This window comes from Stegodyphus dumicola, chromosome X1 (assembly GCF_044657685.1).
Source record: "Stegodyphus dumicola isolate Sdum_Otavi_A_Nest chromosome X1, ASM4465768v1".
NCBI lineage: Eukaryota > Metazoa > Arthropoda > Arachnida > Araneae > Eresidae > Stegodyphus > Stegodyphus dumicola.
Genome location: NC_140780.1, coordinates 237319541 through 237341185, shown reverse-complemented (window position 1 = coordinate 237341185; position 21645 = coordinate 237319541). Strand labels below are relative to the sequence as shown.

At 34.8% G+C, this 21645-nt stretch overlaps 1 protein-coding gene across 1 annotated transcript in view; it reads left to right on the top strand.

Moving 5' to 3' along the window:
- The window catches only part of LOC118200660 (allene oxide synthase-lipoxygenase protein-like), an 80265-nt gene that overhangs the window by 48961 nt on the left and 9659 nt on the right, over positions 1-21645 (top strand). Inside the window, exons 8-14 of the mRNA XM_035372622.2 lie at positions 889-1006; positions 1907-1999; positions 7992-8052; positions 8576-8678; positions 11722-11813; positions 14993-15172; positions 21112-21275. Coding sequence (XP_035228513.1) covers positions 889-1006; positions 1907-1999; positions 7992-8052; positions 8576-8678; positions 11722-11813; positions 14993-15172; positions 21112-21275 — 811 coding nt within the window. The remainder of the gene's footprint in view (positions 1-888; positions 1007-1906; positions 2000-7991; positions 8053-8575; positions 8679-11721; positions 11814-14992; positions 15173-21111; positions 21276-21645) is intronic.

Sequence of the window (21645 nt, the reverse complement as noted above, 5' to 3'; positions counted from 1 at the left end):
AATCCTCCACGAAGGAATCCCTAATCTTGACATAATCAAATAAACACAGTCAAAACACGTATAACAGAAACTGAATTGTATGATGTATGTAAATATCTTTGAATTTTAACATTTCTACACAGAGGAATTAAAACTCATTTGTGTTTTCCAGTCGCACAGGTTATTTCTTATAAATTTGCATGGTGGTGCTGTGGTGGTGGTGTATTGAGAATACGTCAAAGCCGATTAGGGCTATCTGCCGAAGGGGAGGGATGCCTTCGTGGAGGACTTTCTAAGAAAAACTGGCTCGTATACACGTTACACATGGGGAAAACCACGGAAACGCCCATGTAGCCAGCCCTTTCGCGGGATTCGAACCTCGGACCGAACTACCAGTTTTCAGTGATTTTACCGCTCGGCCGCTGGTGGGCCTCTTATAAATTTGCATTCCGCATTGTATTTACGTGGTTGTTTTTTCACATTATCTTGGTATATTTCATAATTTGTAAGCGATTGTTCAAGTAATTCCCTCGTCACCTTTAATTAATGCTATGTGGCTTTCTGTTTCGCATATTTGGCAATGAAAAAAATTTTCATCAATGACCCTTCTTTTCTGACTCAGCCAGGATAAAATTAAATTTCATATGTTTTTACTAAAAGGTATCGCGTGACCAAAATTATCGTATTATGGAAGCCTGTTTTCTTGAATTCATTTCTCAGTCTGCAAGCATGGACCCAGGACCAACCGTTAGTGCATGCAATCTTTCTAAAACACACTGCATACTTAAAGTGTCAATTTTATTTATCTTTTAACTAATTTGCATTTAACAGCCAAAGAAAATACAAATTAAAATTGTTTCCTTTAGTTAATGTGTTGTATTTATTTTAGCCATTTGTTTTATTATTTAGGTTTCACTCATTTATTAATGGAAGGCGTTGTGATATGTACGCACAGGAATTTGTCCCCATCACATCCCCTGTATAAACTCTTAGCACCACATTTCCTTTTCCTCTTGGCTATCAATTCGTAAGTATAAAAATATATTATTCAAAATCTAATTTAAAAACACTTAATCTTAGTTCATGTGCTAACATCGCATTATAATCTTGCAAGTGACACATTATGAGCATTCATTGTCCGAGTTAAACACTACACAATTTCTTATCTAAATCCTTTTAAGTCCTTAAAATGGGAACATCCACTAAAGTAACTTAAAAGTATGATTATATTTTCATTAACTTAATTATTTAAACAAAACAATCTGCTTCCAGATGCCGTATTAATAGAATATGAAACAGATAACTAAACGACAGTTACTGTCCTGTCTAGACATCTGGAATGAATGAAAACGCTGGAAAATACATTAATTTGTTTAATTATCCAATTTTTGAGGAGCAGGACCATCTACTTTGTCTTTTAACTAAAATGATTAAACTTTTAAGAAACTGCCACTGCGCTATTTGAATGCTGACTTATCATACTTTGCATGCTGCATATTTAAGGAATGGAAATGTTAGTTTAAACTGTTCAGAAATATAATAAATCATTTAAAATATATAATGTGAAAAATGACATCAATTAAATTAAGCACTGAAATAGGAACATTTGCTTCAGAAATATATGAAATTCCGTTTACCACGTAGAAAAAGCTTTGCTGTTTTGTATAGCAGTTGCACATATGTTAAGCTGATACCGAAATTAAAATGGTTTGATGGTCGGGAATATTTGTATTTGGTGGTCTCGGTTGGGTAAGAGACTGTGTCGGACTTCTTAGAGAAGACTATTAATAGTTATTTCTACCTATATTTAATACATGTTCTCAGAAATTATTATTAAAACAATTATTAAAAGTTATACGCTTTAAAGTTACATGGGATAATTTCCAAATTGTTAAGTTAATACCTTATTTTCTTTTATTCTCTTTAGGCGGGGTCTGGACAAACTTATTTCACCAGGTGGTTGGGTGGATAAAACTATGACCCTTGGCCGAAAAGGAATGTTTGAACTCATCAAAAAAGGGTAAGGTTCCGTAATGTATGGTATGTAAACTGCTTACATATATACACAAACAGTATACTTACACTGTTTACAATAAAAATGCAGCATCATGAAAACAAGTAATATAAAAAAAATTTTTTTTTACGTCTATTCCTACTTAGGTCAACAAAGAAAAATTTTTTAAATACAAAAAAAAAATTTTTTAAATACAAATAAATAAATAAATAAATAAATTTAAATAAAAAAAAATTTAATTACAAATTTAGCAAATTTTTAATATGGGAAAAACTGTATTAACATCAAGTGTCATCCACTACAAGTTTAAAAAAATGTATTTAAACTTGAGTGGACGAATAAAAAGTATTTTATTAACGACTGAAAATTTGAGCAAATATAGGGAGAGTGTGAGCTAATAGTAGGAATTTAAAAAAGCATCCCGCGGGCTTGAATTTTGCACCAAGCGTAGACCTCGATATGATATGCAAATGATTAGCATGGAAGAGCAATGCAGATCTTCTCCTCTAGTAACGCCCGCTAGAAGTACTATCAAAGGCCAGAAGAGTAAGCTATTTCGAGAAGTCGGTATAAGTGTTCAAAACTGACTCCGTTGATATTTAAATATTTATTTATTCGCCAGTTAAAAATATCTAAGTACAGGAAAGAAACGTATCATGGTGATACAAACTCAAAGATCAAACATATAATTATTGTTGTTCCGGGCTTATCGTTACTATGGCAACTCGTTACTATGCGATAAATTTAATTGTTGCCACACTTTTTTTAAGTACTGTGTTTATGTGTTTTCTTCAAGCAAGTTTTTGAGATTGAATGAGGAAGAATCATGGCTCACGGAAACTACTTATAGTCTTTCCAAGAAAAGGGCTTGTATTTGAGACACACCGACCGACGGGAGCAATTGCACCACCACCGAACGAAAGGACAAGCATGTTATGCCCATGATCCTATTGTAACATAAAGATCCCTAGATTAAGAATTAGGATCTGTTGCATAACAGGCTGTGTCTGCACTTGCCATTCCACATTATTCGCAGAGGAATGTGAGGAAGCGTGGACTTACGTACTCCAAGCACATATCCAAAGTCTCTTTCTTTCTGTCCGGAGCTGTTCGCAGTAATTATTGCCAGCAGTGGCGACTATATAAAACTTGCGGAATACTTCGTGTTCCGCAAGTTGAATGAGGCTTTAATTTTGATTAGATCACCCTTGTACTATATGTTATTTATTCAGTAGATCATAACGTTGATATTATGTTCTGCATGTTGCACCATTATGAATGGCCAGCAATGAACTATACTCAAATATATAACGCTGCAAACCCTGTGAACAAAACCCCGAATAGTTAAGGAACTAGCAGAAAAATAAAGGAGAATATATTTTCGGTTGAAGAAGAACTTTAACTTAATTTTTAAAAATAAAAGGAAGTATTAAAAAAAACGCGTTATTTATGGGATGAACCAATAATTTGCTAAAATTTCCAAGCCTTGTCTCTCCCATGTTGTTTTTCTTAATTTTTTTCTTTTTTTCTTGAAATATAATCGAAAATTCTTCAATATATCGAGAAGTTAAAAGTAAGTAATGTAGATGTATGAAGTTTTATTACATAAGTGAATTATTTAGAACGTTATCTGAATATTTATTTTCCGGAAGGTACTCTTTTGAACTCCAAGGCAAAAAGAAAAAAAAAAAGATTCACGTAGAAATTTTTGGAGATTAACCTCTTTCCAAAAGTGAATATTTAGCGTTAAAATTAAGAAAAATTATATAACTACTTAATGTAGAATTTAAAACTACTGGCAAGAAAAAAGAAAGAAAAATATACGACCTCTGAATGATTCTAGCACAGAGTTTCTTAAACTGTCGGTCGCGACCCCCATGGGGGTCGCGGGACCTGCAGCAGGGGTCACCAAAAATTTTAGCAGTTTTAATATTTCTGGGATTTGCGCAATGTTTATGGGGTTCCACAAAATTTTCATAATTATTATGTGGTCCTGGGGTCGCGAAAAAATCTCAGGGATAAAAAGGGGTCGCGACTGAAAAAAGTTTAAGAAGCCCTGCTCTAGCTGATAAAAATATTACTAAATAAAAATCTAGATAATATGACTAACTAATTTTTAGTCACTAGATAAATTTCTTTAGAACAATACCTAAAACAATTAGAGAACCTTATAAATAACTTAAAATCACAAGCTGTATAAAAACTAGATAACGCAAATGTCTATGTCTCCAAAGTCACAAAGATTGTGCGTAAAAATGTACACTCGTGTGCAAAATTAGAAGAATTTGCCCATTATGTCGAATTTGTGAAAAACTAATGGGCAGATGGTTAATACAATTTGATTTCGATATATATATTTATAAAAGAGAATGAGATGTACTGTTCAAAAGTCATTTTAGGTATGCATGATTATCAGTAAAGCACATAGTCCTGGAATGTCCAAAACCCATGTTGTGATATCGAATAAGTCTAATATAAAGTATAGCCCACTTTCACAGCCAGTCGGGTCGCGCAGCATTACGGCAGACTGGGCAGGAGGTAGTTGATGTGTACCTGTGGCAGTCGATCCCACTACTGCAGCAAGGCATTTTTCAACTCAGATGTGGTTCTAGGAGAGGGGTGGTGAGATGAAATTACCTTCCCAAGAGCATCCCATATATGCTGTATAGAGTTAAGGTCAGGAGAACTGGCTGGCCAACCATGTGGCGAATATCCTTACTTCCCGGATAATCGTTGACCAGCTGAACCCTATATGGGCGGCCGTTGTCTTCCATTAACAGAAACCCAGTATCAACTGCGCCCCTGAAAATTCGAACATAGGGCTCTAAGATCTCTTCTTCATAGCAGGCAGGCAGACTTTGTCAAACCAATGCAGGGGTGTGCTGCTGTCCAACAAAATGCAGGGGTGTGTGGCTGCCCAAATCATTAAACCTCCACCACCGTAATGATCCTTTTCCTTCATGAGGGAAGGGATGGTATCGGGTTTCAGGCACTCTCAGGTACGGGTAAGCCAAACATATGAGTGCAGGCTGAATCTCGACTAATCTGTAAGAAGCACGGTGCTCCACTGAAATCTGGTCCGAGGCACATGTTGCTTGCGCGATGCTAAACGCACTCTCTTGTGTGCTGCAGTGAGGGGGACGCAAAATGCGTGTCTTCTGGCATACAGCGTTACCTCATGAAGCCTTCGGCCAACTGTAGACCGTGAAACTCGGGTTCCAGTGGCAGCATACAGCTCAGGTGAGAGTAGTGAAGCTGTAGTAGCCCTGTGTCACAAAGCTGAAAATGCCGAATAACGATCCTCATTCTTCGTTGTGAATCTTGGTCGGTCTTGCGCTGGTTTTCTCGATATGGATCTGTTTTTCTGAAACTGTTTCCACAAATTGCAGATGATAGTGAGCGTTTCCTTGAACTCTGTAGCTACCTGCGTTTGTGATTGGCCTACTACCAGTATACAGACAATTTTCATTCCGTCATCTACGTGGTTATTCGTATTAGCTGATACCTTATAAAATTTACACATTACTTGCGAGAAAAACGCGCGTTAGAATAAAAGCGTACGATGAATGCGGATTATCATATCATATTATCGCGTCTGCGGATTATCATATTCCAGTTTGCGTTGGTCGAAATCCGAGCACTTCAATGTGAATATAGAACCAATGGCCCCACGAAGGATGAATTGAACGACATATAAACGTAGGCTCACAACGATTTCGACGCACCAGCCCCACAATGAAGGCAAATACATTGCACGAATGGCCTGTACGAACTGTACAGTTCACGTCACTCGCCCTAACATATAGCATACGGTATGAGGTCCAGTAAAAATCTGTCTGCATGTACTGTGAAACGTCATCTTGAAGATTGCAAGGTATTTCTCCCGCCTTCTTAGAATGCCTTCGTGGTGTAGTGATCAGCACACTTGGCGCGTATTCGAGCGGTCCGTGGTTCGAGGCCCGGCGAGGGCATTGCTCATTTCTTCAGTTTCCTGAAATTTAAAAATTCTAAGTTACTCTACAGTGGTGCCCGAAATAAAAAAGGTAGTGGACGATGATTCTCCATCACCAAGATTTGGCGATTGTTTCCCCAAGTCGCCCTTTAAAAGGGGGCATTATATAAGGTATTTCTCCCGCCTTCGTAGTGTAGTTGTCGGCACACTCGGCGCGTATCCGAGAGGTCCGTGGTTCCAGTCCCGGCTAGAGTATTGCTCATTTTTCATCTCTCCAGCTTTAGAAAAACCTAATGTTTCTACAAGATAAAGGACTATTCGTCCGGTGACAGTCCGGTGTCAATCTTTAATGGAATAGTATAGGCGACTGCTACTACAACGGTGCTTTGAAAAACATGTATAGAAGCATGACTTCCGTTTTCTCAGATCAATCTCATTGCAATCTGCATGAAACATAGCAATAATCGTGTATGCATATGACGTCACCGTAGAAAGGGTTTATTGCAATCTTTTTTTACGTATCTCCATATACCGGCCCGGCACCAGGAATTGTGGTATGGGGTGCAACTGGATGGATGTCCTGCTCGGGTGTAGAATGCATATCTGGCACTCTGACCAGCTAGTGTTGCATTACAGACGTAATAAGGCCGGTGCCTCCAACAGGAAAATACGTCACTGTATTTCGCACTGAACTTCCACTACATCCCCGACTTAAGCAGGTTACGAATCTGCTTTGGCCAGCACGTTCACTATTTGGTCTCCTCCATCTGCAACAGGTAAACTCTGGAAACATATTATAGCTGCCTGGAGTGCAGTATCTCAGACTGCCGTTCAAAACCTCTTCGATTGTATGTCTTTTCATGTATGTTTCCTGTTGCAATTTTAATAGACAGCAATATATTGTTACGAAACGTATGGGTACGGTAAGATAACTTTCCCGCAAAGCAGGTTTAGGGTTGCCAGAAAATGACAAGGGAAGGCAGGGTTACCACATTTGGCGACGTGCCATGGACGGATGGGGAACCTTCTGGAACGAATTCTTACCGGATTAGCCCAGAATGTTTTCGAACAAAAGGCAAAAGCTATATAAACCCTGCTGGCACGCGGAGAGTCAGTTAGTGATTCGTCTAAAGAGCTGATAGTCAGTTATTGAGCGAGTGTCTCGAAGTTTAGCTCCGAGTTGGTCGTCGAGTGCACCGAGAGAGTCTTTTAGTGTATCGCGAGTTAGTGCATCGTCGAGTTTTGTCTTAGAGTGTGCTGAGTCGAGAGCTGTACTCTTGTATATCGTCGAATGCATCGCGGGTTGTAGCGTGGAGAACTTCGAGAGTACGTGGAGTTCCGATAACAACCGAGGAGAGTCGGGAGCTGTAATCCGGTGCTTTGCCGTGAAGCTGTCTTCACCGTTATAGCCTGATTTCCTGAAGGCTGTGTCGCTGATTGTTACAGCTTGTCTATAGTAGCTCTTCGACGACTTTAAACGTGATTTGGAGCTGTCCTGATTAATATTGGCTAAATAAAGTGTGTTTCGATACTTCATCAAGTGTCGTCGTTATTCACTCCAAATCTACAAACCCCGTACGAACGTGAAGGAAGAAAATAACGCAACAATGTACATCGAATATACATTGGATCACAGTGATCTTTAAAAACTGATCTTCTTAAGAGTACGAACAACTTTACGTTGGGTTATCCTTGTGAACTTTCCTATTTCGGCGATGAATGAGTGATTTTGCGTAAAGATGGCGGCAATTTATGGCGGTGCACTGTTACGAAGTCTTCTCGTGACATTTCTGAGATAAAACACGGTACCAAACTTCATTTAATGTTATGAATCGAAGTTTAATTAGCTAATGGAACTTAACTTTTTTATGTCATTACATGAAGACGTCTTTTGTCGGTTTTCGTAACTGTTTTGAATTGCTGTGAGGCAGAATGTTTCCGAACATGCTTTAAAATTTATGATTCGGACAAAAATCGCTATAATAATAAAATAATTATGTAGAAGTGCGTGAAATATTAAATAATGTTCTTATTTTGTATTTTCAGAATATCTGAGTGGAAGCTGAATGTCCATGGTATAGTGCCAAATGAAATAAAATCTCGTGGGGTAAGATAACATCACTTTTTTTTTTTAATTTAGCAACTTAAAACGGCTAGATTCCTATATTTATAGATTATTAAACTTATTCCAGACATGAGATAATAAGTGCAACATTCTACACTATGAACACTGCCAAAAGATTGCTTGTGGCTTACGGTAGGAAATAGGTATTCAAATCTACATGATTTAAGATTTTTTACTTGGAAGATCATTGCTATTGCTTTATTCATTAATAAATTTTATACTATCGCCTTAAGGAATTACTTTTTTTCCTGAAATGTAATGTACTTTCATCACTCTTTACCAGATTTTCATGTCGAGATTTTCAGTCATTCTATATGAATATGGTAATTTCAGTGCGGTTAAAAGATATGGAGATATTCAATAACACTTCTTGAATACTTGCCCTAAATTCCGTTAAAATACAACATATGATAGATATAAGAAAGAGGCGAAAATTGGAATTTTAAAACGTGTTCAACTGACTATAACGTATCATTGTTTAACAGCTGAACTATTTCTGTTTCAGGTACAAAGTGATGTGTTACCTCACTATCCTTACAGAGATGATGCCATGTTGATATACCTAACCATACGAAAATACGTCTCTAAGATCGTTCATCGGTTTTACGGTAAGTTAAGATCCATGTTATACGCGCTCCATTTTCGCTGAAAGTGAAAGATTATTATTATTATTATTATTATTATTATTATTTGCTTTGAGGTCTACTCTTTAATTTTAAAAACTCGGATATGAGAAATATTAGGTGATTAAAAAAAATAAAAATAAAAATTTGGTTGCAGTAATGTTAAAATATACGCCGATTTAACCTTGATTACAGAGCAAAGATGGTCAAATTTCAGATATAAAAAAGTAAACATTTGTCCAATGAGCTATATTGATACGTATTCTTGTCTTTTTAAACTAAAGGTAACAAAATTGCTCTTACTCTAAGCAACCGTTTCGCTCAAGAAACTTCTATAAAGCTAGATTCGACGCGTTGTATTTACTATTAAAAAAAATCCTCTCTTATCTGAAGTCCTTGACGAAGCATCATCTATTGTTTTAAAGCTTAATCAACAGTTTCATCATTTTCTGCCCATAGACAAACAAAGGCGAAAAAAATTGGCTTAAGTTTGCTATTGAATTTATTCGCACTATTTGGAATTCAATTGACTCCACAGGGACGAATAAAAAATGTTCTGGTCTTCGGCTGTTATGCGCTTAGACCTTATAAGGTATTTTCGCTCTCCTCTCCGTATGTCTTCGTGGTGTAAATGGAGGTCCCATAATCGGAAGGGCTGGAGTTCGAATCCCGGCGAGGGCATTGCCCATTTTCCATGTTTCCTGCATCAATAAAACCTAACGATTCTACAGTGACGCCTGAACAAAAAGGTGGTGGGTGATTAATCCTTACCACCAGGATTTGGCTACTGGAACACAGTCTCCCTTTAAATAGGGGAATACATAATGTATTTTCTCCCTCCTTTTCCGGGTATCTTCATGGTGTAATTGGAAGCACGTCCGACACGTAATCGGGAGATGCGGAGTTTGAATCTCATTGTACATTGAGGGAACTGCACATTTTCCATGTTTCCTGCATCAATATAACCTAATGACTTACCAGACTCTATGGCCGTTTGTTGTAATAATAATTATTAATACTGCTACCATACTCCCCAGTTACTTCAGTACCTTTCCTACCGCACTCTTCAGTTAAATGCTTCTCGATATACCGCAGTTTCGGATAATAAATATCAGTTACCTAAAACCATGTGTAAATAGCGCCGTTCTGAATAACAGACCTAACAATAAAACAGTTATTTTCATATGTCAAAGTTTTTCCTTCACCTTGATACAAATGCTTGACACTTAAAAAAAAGATTTCATTTACATTATGTAGTTACCCGTAATCAAAATGTTAATTTTACAGAAACAAAAATAAGCGAAAAAATTTATAATTTCAAAAAAGGAGAAGAAAATAATAATTATATGAAATATGATATATCTGCATTTCATATGTGATAAGTGATTAAATGCATATACAAATTAAATGTACGCGATAAGATTCTGAATTTCATATACGCATATTAGTAGCATGTATTTAATTCTTGTGTACTGTGTTGTATTTTGTCCTGTTCTATTTTTCTTACCTTTCAACTTATCTAATGTTTGAGTGAAATACACACAAAATGATTTAAATTCACTGATAAATGCATATGTATCAGTATCTAATGTTTCTATTTTTTTTATTGGATAGCCGTAAATTATCAGAAAAACACACAATGCTTTATAATGCAGGTTTAATTTTATCCCTACATCTTTTATTATAACGAAAAAGCACTGTTTTATTAGTGCCATTTTAAAGCACTGTTAATCCCTCATACATTAAAATGTCTGCGGAGCTTTATTGCAATTACTAGAAGGGAGAAAAATCCGAAATTTTTCTGGAATATTAATCCTAAAATGTTTTTGAATCCTTCAAATCAGGAAAAGAAGGGAGAAGGAAAAAAACTGACTTAACATTAAAAGGCTTTTTTTTTTTTTTTTTTTTTTTTTTCCCCATGAAACAGAGCTTTAAATCTGCATTTAATGAAAAACATTCATTTTTAGCCATTCAGGTTAATTTTAACCGAATAATCTGATAAAAAAGATTTGAGTAACTGCTCAAGTTTCAGTTTTTAACAGTACAAAATCCAATAGCCTTAACAGAGTAGTTGAGATGATAGACAATTTAAGTCAGCGTTTATTTACGATGGCATGGGCATCTAGAAACATCCATTTATTACTAGCAGATTATCTATGTTCAAAAATTCAAGAGTAAATTTTATGATTTTTGGAGAATGCGAAACGTACCGGTTATTTGAAAATTCGGGTAGATTTTGTTAGAAAGTGGTAGATGCTGAAATAGTGTAACACCACGAAGCGGTTTTAATGACCTAAATACCACTGAAATTCCAATAGTCGCGTTCTTTTTCTAATGAATGTTTCTTTTAAACGTCAATATAGTTAATCTTTACAAAATTCTGAGTTAAAACGTTTTCACGGTTTCAATCTAAGATTCGAAAGACGAGAAAAGCGCGAAGGTTGGAGGATTCGAATATCTTTTCCCTAGTACTAAAAATCGTTTCCAGTAAGCTGGGATATAAAGCCAAGTAATTCTGAACTGAAACAGAAATCTGAAGCTAATATTTTCCTTGAATGAAGATTTTGTCAAATTAGAGCAGTGAAATCATCGCGTGAACTTCCAGACGTAGAAATTTTGATTCGAATGTGTTCTCCTGAAAATAACAGAAACAGTAGAGAAGAAAATGACCTTTTTCTGTTGCCTCAACAATCAATGGGAGTTGATCCTAGAAGCGAAGGATTACGTTAAAAGTATGTAAAAAATTTTTGCTTAATTAGTTTGCAGAAGCGAGAAATGCTTATAATGACAAACAGTACAGCTAAGCAAACGTCAACAAAAAATCGTTCAATTAAAACGTTTGTACTTCACTACAGTTTACACATTAAAATATAGCATAAACTAATTTAAACTACATGGAAAAAAATTTTAATTCGCCTTCAGTTTTCTTATACCGGAAGTGGATTGTATATTGAAAACTACTGCATTATGAAAATGTTAGCACTGAGAGTATCTTTCAATTCATTTTAAAAAAACTGGTTTCTTTTAGATACTGACGACAAAATAATCAACGACTACGAGCTTCAGCAGTGGAGAGCAGAACTAGTCAAAGACAGGAAGCTTGGTGGTTGCGGCTTAATGGTATGTATTTTTGGAAATAAAAGTTCTCGTATCAAAAGCCAGAGTAAACTCTTTTGTATGTATGTGTATATACAGAAATATTTTGTAAAATTCTCTAGTTTGTGCTTCCAACCGTTTTTAAGTCACCAGGACTCAAACTATTAGCAATGAAGATTAAGAATGGAATCAGTTACGTTTTCAAATGCAAAGCTGACCGATTAACTAATTACAGCGAAACACACGAGAGTTATGTATCTACAGTGGGAAGGCTTCGTGGGCTTTTTACAGAAAACTAGTTAGCATTACTATTATTTGTTGACGAAACCAGTCGAGCACGAATGTGTTAAATCCATTCCTATATGTGTAACACTATTCTGCATTTGAAAATTTTTTTGTGTGTTTCATTTAGATTTCACCCTGATAAATCCAAACATGATTTTTTTTTCATTGCCATCAACCAGTTTTAATAGAAGCATGGAACTAAACTAATTTAAACTCTAAAAATTCCCATCCTTTCTGTACGTTACTTTAACAAAAAATTAAATAAGTCCCTAGTTATGACGAACCTGGAATAAATATATTTTATTATTATTCACTAAGTCTTAATATGGCCTATTTTTCTCACCTGGCACAGTATTTTCTCATGGGAGGAAAACTTTTTCATTCAGTTGAAAAACAATTTCATTTACATAAAAGTAACACTATTTGATAAAAAAAAAACTGCTTCAGTAATATCAATAATGTTAGCTGTAGATCAGCTGAAAAGATTCCATGTCATGTGGAATATCACACAAATAATACATTAAGTGGTCTTCAAAGTCTGTAATTTGAAGTATTGTTCCAGTTTATCATCAATCTCTTTCATATATCCACCATAAGTTCCACAAATAAGATCGCATTTACATTATAAAACAAAAGTACCTTTAATCTTATTTTTCTGGGGTCGATAAGAAGGTTTTAGTTTTTGTATTTCACAGTTTAAGTTCATCTGATTGGCTTGGTAATAAAACTTTCTTTCACAATTGCAAACACTTCCTTCTTTTATTTGCATTTTATTTCCTTCTTCTTTTTGCATGAGGTTTTCTTATGTGTTACGCATGTACGAGTCAATTTCACTTAGCAAATTCTTAATGCAGGCATCTTGCATACGGATATAGCTATTATGTCAAACATAATTAAATAACCCAATGTCAAACATAATTAAATAACCCAATGTCAAACATAATTAAATAACCCAATGTCAAACATAATGTAAAACATAATATAGAGGAACATTAACTATAGACCTTTTTCAAACTTCTTTCAGATATCTTTCAGACTTTTCTTTTTCCTAAAACTATGAACCTTTTTCAGACAGAGACACCACCGGCCGAGCGGTAAAGTCGCTAAGACTGGAAGTTCGGTCCGGGATTCGACTGCCAACGAAGGGTCTGGCTGCATGGGCGTTTTCGTGGCTTTTCTTATGTATACTAGCCAGTTTTCCTTAGAAAGTCCTCCACGGAGGCATCCTTTACCTTAGGCACGTATCCATCAAGTGCTTTCTCGTAATAAAATAAACCAACCAACCAATCTGCAGACAACTCAAATGCAGAGTTCCACGGGACGTGAGCTGGTTTCTTAAATTTCTGAAGGTGAATAATAAATATGAGATCGGAATGAAGCTCTTGCATAATACAGACGCTAGTTCGGCCATGTTATATAAACCTAGTCTACTAATGGCAATTTAAAAACGTTACAGTTCAACAAACTTAGTAACATTACACAGCTCAAAACGAAACTCCATAACATTCTTTCTTCTTAATCGAAGGTCTCAGGGTATCTTTAAATCATCATGTCTATGCTGTTGGCTTAATAATAAAAAAAAGACAGTTTTAAGCCAGTTTATTTTCTTGCAGACATAGCACTTTTAGTTAAAATGGTTAAGTATTTATACATAGCCTTCTTCATCATAAATATAGTCTGCTTCGTGTTTGAATAACATGAAAGAAATAAAATTTTAAAAACATATTTTATCATCTGTTGACTTGAGGAGGTGAAAGGAAAATCCGTTAAACATACTAAAAAGTGGTTAATGCAAAATCGCTAAATAGAACAAATTGGGAATAAAAGTAAGTAAAGTTGGCTGCAAAAGCCTCAGAGGAAAAGGAAGTAGACAAGAGTAACAAAATACTGAGAAACTAACTGAGACAAAGTCACGAAGAACTGTCTGAGGTCTGGAGAACAGTAAAAAATGTAATTCGAATCATTTACTGAAATCAGAAATTTGGGGGCTTTGAAAAACTTAAAAGAAATCCAATATGTGCATTCGCTCGCTTACCGCTGACAAAGACTCTTTCTTTTGGAGGGGGCAGTTTGAGAAGCGCTCGGTATCGGGCAGGGGTGCTCGGCCCAAAGGGCCAATTTGCCCAGAAGGGCTTTTAATTTCGTTTTGGCATTTTGTGGCGTTTCACCATAAACGGCGTTTCACTTTTCAAATTGTTACCACCAAATATTAAAGCCCTGTATTATATTCAAAGAAGTTAAATAAAGAAGAATCTGCATAAATGCATGCATGTTTCTCGCATTGTGATAAAATAACGATACCTAGAGCCATCCAATTTTGAATATAATCCAATTCTAAAGATATGCTCTTTTAAATATTTTGTGAAGTTGCTGCTGAATTTAATTCTATGGTTTAAGAGAGAAGAACATGATATTTAATAAATAAAGGTAACACACAAAACGTTAAAAAAAAGTCCTTTTGGGCGTACTTTCAGATTTCTTTTTCATATTATTATTTTTACTTTCTTTCTCAGTACATTTAATGTATTATTTTCAGGATATCCAAAATATATATAGTTATCAGTAATAATGAAGCTCTTGCTTTTATTGCCTATTTATCTTTGTTTAACTTGGCATATTTTTTGTCAATGTTTATTGTTAAAGAAACAAATATTGTTAAAGGAACACAATCTTCAAAATGAATAGCATGTTCAAAATATGCATACTACTTAAAGCAATCTATTTATATTAGCACTATTATTTAATGTATATTTAATTCCTTAAATTCGGTTTCTTAGCTGACACTTTCTTATGCAAAAAATATCTAACATTTTGACTTATGCTTTTATACTAATATATTAGGAAATATATTTATGCAATAAAAATTTTTCATTCGTCCACCAGAATAAAGGAAATGACTTACCTTTTAAAATTTGTAGGGTGTCCCTGGAGACGAAAACAATAGGTTCACCGATACTGAAGAAGTGGTTGATACATTAGCGTCTATTATCAGTACGTGTAGCTTAGGGCATGCAGCAGCAAATTTTCAGCAGTATGATGATTATGCCTTTACACCAAATTATCCAGGCATACTTTGTGCAGATCCTCCACGAGACAAAGTAAGTAACGTTTCCTGTTAATGCATTAGAGCATAAAAGGATTTCTAATGGAAAATAAAAGCATTAAAGTTTTGTATGTTACTGCTCTTCGTTTTGCAAAATAAGAATATGGATTTTTATTGAATGTATTCCTAATACAAAAAGGTGACGATCTTACGCTATATGAATAATATAAATAATCTAAAAAATAATAATAATAATTCCAGTGCATCCTTATTCGGCACTGTCACCATCGCGTCTAATAGGTAGTATCAAAGGTTTACTCTCATTTACTCGACAGTGATAACAGTTGGAATTCTGTGTTTTAAACGAGGAAGCAAACTGTCATAAATAGGTAGCAGATACATTCTGGCTCTCTTCACAAGTGAATATTTCATTAATAAAGATAACAAAAAACTAATAAGTTTGTAAGGTATTTTCGCCCTCCTTTCTGCATGCCTTCGTGGTGTAACGGTAGCACACTCGGCGCCTATTCGAGAGGTACAGGTTCGAATCCTGGCGAGGACACTGCTCATTTTTCATGTCTCCTTCTTCTAAATAACCTAATGACTCTACAAGTAAAAGCATTTTCTCAGTAACTCTGTAATAATTAATTTTTTTAACCTTTCACTGATAATAATTATTTACCTTTATTGCACAACAAAAGGCACCAATTCCAATATAAATCTTCAGATTTACTCAATATTAAATACATATCATTCTATGCAGTTAAACTAATACAGAAGTTAATCGTTATAAATATAATAATAAATTATATTCAGTGCTTAAATTATTTTTAATAGTTAAAAAGACTATATTTTAGCTTTAAAATTTTATACTGCGTTTTAGTTTTTTAATTATTTTTTGTATATATATATATATGTGTGTGTGTGTATGTGTGTGATAAAAGCAAAATTCAGAAGAACTGAAGTGAGAAAACCGAGACTTGGAACCGATGGCGTAGCTACTTGATACTTAGAACGTAGAATTCGTAATGATTAAGAAACTTGGCAGTCGAAGGCAGATTTTTAATTCCATTTTTATTTAAATTCACATTTAGAGCCACAGTTCACTTGGCACTCTAATCGTGCCTCCTTTCAGAACATTTACATTTTTAATACAATTGCAACAGGAACAAAGCACAGCGAAATGACGTCCAAGCAGCAACAGAGTTACAATCGAAGTTGAAGCTAAAAGTACGCATTTATCCAATATGATAGTCTGTTAAGAGAAAGGTTTTAGTTTAGGGTAGAAATATTACAGTTTTCAAAGTTTAGTTTCCGATTTAACTACGTCATCAGCGTTACGCAAGCCATGTGCCATAGATAAAGAAATGAAAGAATTGTTATTTCTTTTAAATAAAAGAAATGTTATTTTTTTAATAGAGAGAGGATATACACAAATAAAAATTAAGAAGGAATTAAGAAAATATTACTAAATTAAATTATAAAGCTGAATTACATATTTTTCTCTTTGCATATATATATATAAACAAAACCTCTGAAAAATCTTTAACTGTGTCTATATGATTTCTTGTAAAACCTGTAGCATTAAATATTTTTCAAGAGGGACTTACATGCTTAAAAAAATGGGCTTTACCTTTATAGGCTTAACAACTTTATCACTGAGCAATTAAAAATGATAACAACTCGAACATTTATATTAAATTTAATGTCTTTAGAAATAAAACCATTAGGGATAAAATGAGGCAAAAACATTAACAAAAGCAAGAAACCTCCGGATAACACTGAACAACTTGTTAATTAATTTTTTTTCCAGGAGTTCGAATCCCGGGGAAGGGCATTGCACATTTTTCCTGTCTCCAGTACCAAAAACCCTAATGATTCTGCAACTTTTGTAACTGGATGTATATTACACGACCAACGATTTCGAAAATAAAGGCCACGTAAATATTGACATGGATACGTCGCATATATGGAGAAAGATCGACATATCCTCAAAGCATCCTACATACGAGTAATTCAGTAACATTATCTAATAAACATATTAAGCTCATTCTCACCAAGTACTTTAGTATATACATACCAGACTAGTTTATCTCTTACGTTTCTGCTCCATTGCGGTTACCGGTCCTCTTTTTTTAGCATCGTCTCTCCCGCCCTCTTAAGTGGTATGCGTCTCGGCCAAGGGAATACGAGATCTTAGGTCGACGGAGTTTTACGTCCGATACGACCAAGTAGGAGCAATCAGATTTACACATTCTAATGACCCAAATTAAGCCCCCTTTTTTTAAGACATTTGAACCCTCGTCCTCGGATTAGGATTGGCAATCAATCTCTCCTGATCATTATTTCGTATGGTGGCTTTAAAGCATGAAAAATGAAAATCATAAATATATCGTGACTTTTGTTCATTTTCGTTAGAGACCATTAATTGAACAATTTATACCAACAGAAGTCTTTCACAACCTTTTAACCCTTGTACTAACTAAAAACATTATTTATATAAAATGGAATATCAACATAAAAATTATTACTCTGCTTCTCTTATAAAGTTAATAAAGAAATCAAATTTTTCTCTGATAGCTGTACTAAGAGAAAAATAAATGACACTTTACCTCAAATTTACTGAAAACGTCTCCTACCTCTCGCACAAAAAATTCAGATTAAACTATCTGTTCATACTGAAGTACCTTTACAAATTAATACGATACCTGTAAACGCACATGCACGCACTACTCTCCCAAAAACAAACAAATAAATAAGTAGCCAGTATTTATTTGTTTGTTTTGGGGAGAGTAGTAGCCAGTATTTATTTGTTTGCTTTTGGGAGAGTAGTAGCCAGTATTTATTTGTTTGTTTTCGTCCTGTTTATATGCAACATATAAATAGGACGAAAACAGATAATAAATACTACCATAACTTACTTATTAATAATGTAAAAATGACAAATCAAAGTGAAATTGCGATTCCCACTGAAAGTGTCATATTATAGAGTCTATTATGTTTTTAAGAGCTTGAAATATAAGAATAATCAGCGATGCTCTCTGTGGGATTCGAACTCAGGACCTTCTAATTGCTAGCGGAATGTGTAGCCATTTGTACCACGAAGATACACAGTAAGAAAGAAGAAAACTCCTAATATTCTCTCTCATATAAACGGTGAATGGGGAGGAGGGGCCTTAGTTAACAAATCCAGATTGTGACAAATTATCGTACACGTCTTGTAGTCATACGATATTTGTAGGAACAAGATGAAAATTCAGCAATGACCTCTCCGGGATTCGAATACCGCATCAATGTGATTACAGTTACACTACGAAAGCACGCGATAAGGCAGGAGAACATCCTTTACAATACGAATATACATATATATATATATAAAATATAAAAATTGTAGTAAGCTCGCCTTGTATGATCTTAAATCCATTTAGTGCGAATACAAGTTATTATTACTTGCGCAATTGCTGCAAAGTTAGTTAATAATAATTTATTTCTTAAACAGTATTGATTAATTGATTATATTATCTCCTAAGTTTAATTAAAGTAGAATTATTTTAATAGTGTGCCTCCATACTGGTAAGTTATATTTTGAAAGATGTTTTGAAGTAATTTGAAAGCAAAATGTTAATAATGTTTTAACGGGAACTGGAGTTAAATCATCACGAAGAATAATATTTCAATTGTAAAAGGAAAAATTAAAACATGTAATCATTGTCATTGATCGGAAATTAGTTGACTTTTCAAGGGGAACAAACCAACTCCCGCTCAATGAACAATAATTGATAAAAATACATATATATATTTTAATTCAATTTAGCTAATAAAATTTATTTCTAACAAGAATTGTTCAAGAATATGTCATACGTGTAAAGTAAAGTTACGACTTTTAATTAAATATAAAAGTAATTCAAAAATACATTTACATATAAAAAGGCCTGTTCATCTCCATTTCTTGTGGAATACTGGAATTTCAGAGAAAGAAGAATGAGAAATATTGAATATATATTTAACTTACTTTAAAATAGTATTATTTACCTATTAATGATTACGTACAAAACACTTTCATTTCTGCTAAAATATTATGATTCCAAGAGAAGGGGTGAATGCTGGAAAATACTGAACTTGCGATACATTTATTTTAAAAGTGCACTGTTTATGTACTAAGGATTTAAAATTTTCAATTTCTTGCAAGTAAGCATTTACTTTTAGAAAAATGATAATAAAAAATATAAAAAAAAAAAAAAGAAAGAAAGAAAGATATAATAAAAACGCTGCATTGGTCGGTATGGGGATTAACGATGCTGATTGCCGCATCGGTGGTTCGGGATCGAATCCCAACGAAGGCTTGGATGTTTGTAAGTGCAAAGTGTTTGCGTGGTAAAAGAGCACTTAAAATGTTAGAGAGATAAAAGTATTATAGAAAGGGTTTGGTGGTAGAGGAAAACAGGTGAAAGAACCTCGGATCCGTTCAACGTGGTATTCTCCATCAAAATTTGAATGGAACCTCTTTCCAGGTTGTAATTTGATCGCCCCCTCTGATGCACCCTAGACAACGTTTTCGTCCTGTACAATTAAATGACCGAAGGGCATTTATTAGCTATTCCCGACGAATGTATTAAAATTATTGTATCCGTCTATTTGAAATAATAACATATTACAAAAACTATTTAAAAAAGCACAAAAAAACATAAGATTGATTATAGTGATACAGAAAATTTAACAAAAATTTAACCATTCAAATATAACATTGACGATTTTAGCAGCAGCTAAGACCATTGATCAATGTATAAGGTATTTTCTCCCTCCTTTCCACAGGTTTTCGTGGTGTAATTGGAAGCACACATATGACGCGTATTCGAGAGGTCCAGGGTTCGAGTACCGGGGAGCGAACTCCCCATTTTTCACGTCTCCTGCATGAAAAATCCGATTGAGTCTACAAGTGACAACAAAACTGAAAGGTGGTGGACGATAATTCGTCACCACCAGGATTTGGCGATTGCATTCTTTAATCCCCAGTCGCCCTTTAAAATGGAGAGTATATAAGGCATTTTCTCCCTCCTTTCCACATGCCTCCGTGGTGTAAGTGGAAGCGTACTCGAGGCACTCGAGAGGTACAGTGTTCGAATCCCGGCAACGGAAGTGCACATTTTCAAGTCTCCTGAAACAAAAATCCTAATGACTTTACAAATACGAGTATATCTCACTGCTGGGCAATGTGATTAAAGCCACAAATAGTTTCCCCAGTGTTTTGTTTCTGGTAACTGAATAGGTATCGGGTGTGCCCATGAACCAATTTCCCTACGAAAATCCTCCACAATGGCATATCTCCTTTATGGCAGCTAACTGTAATGCGCTTTGATAGAGTTATCATTCTCGCAGGAATGCGAGAAATGTGCAATTACCTTGCTGGAATTCGAAACATGTGCAGTGATCTCGTTTGAATTCGAACTCCCGACCTCCATAATACGTGTCGAATGTGCTATACAGTTACACCCCGAAGGCGTTCGTAAAAGAGGGCGAAAATAACTTATACCGTAATTAAACAATTCAGTTCATTTCAGCATATTATCAAAATTGTGTTTCATGAAATGAAAAAATATAATTAATTAATCAACTTTAATGCAATGAAAGACTGAAATACTCGGAACTATTCCATTATACATACTACACTTTTCATCCAAAAAGCTGTGAAATCACAACTTCCATTAAAAGATATAAGGTATTTTCTTCCTCCTTTCCGCATGCCTTCGAGTTGTAATTGGAAGCACACTCGATGCGTATTCGAGAGGTGTAGGATTCGGATCCCGGCCAGGGAATTGAACATTTTTCACGTCTCCTACTTAAAAAAAAATAAATAATAAAAAAAAAATAATAATGACTACAATGTTATGAATAAAACTCACTTTTTTGCATGTGTGACAAATTAGATTCATTTCGTATGACGATATTTGATATTACGATGCTATTTAATAACTTTGCTTTTCTATTATTTTACAGACACCTCTGACAGAGAATGACATACTGAATGCAATTCCAAATAAACAAACTACGTTAGATATCATGGTTATAACAAAACTTCTCAGTACAAGAGCCACGAAATCACTAGGTGATTTTGAATCCCAGTACATGTTTCATCCCACATGTGTTCAAGCAGCGAAAGAGTAAGTATACGCGTATTTCTTTTAATATTACCAAATAATATACATAATGGGTTTCCGATTAACCGGTGTAAAACTGGGGATTACGTACACAGTAAATGCAAAATCACGGTTTGGTTTATTTGATTTAAGTAAAGTACTCGAGGGCCATCAGTCTAACGGGCGAGATGCCTTCGTGGAGGTCTTCCTAACGTAAAACGGCTAATAAACAAGTTACACATGGGGAAAACCACAAAATCACAGTTAATCTAAAGGCAGTTAAAAAAACATGTAAAGGTAAAAAATTAACTTATATTAGACTGGTGGACAAAATTTTAGGATAACATGGTGTATAAGGTATTTTCTCCCTCCTTTCTGCATGCCTTCGTGGTGT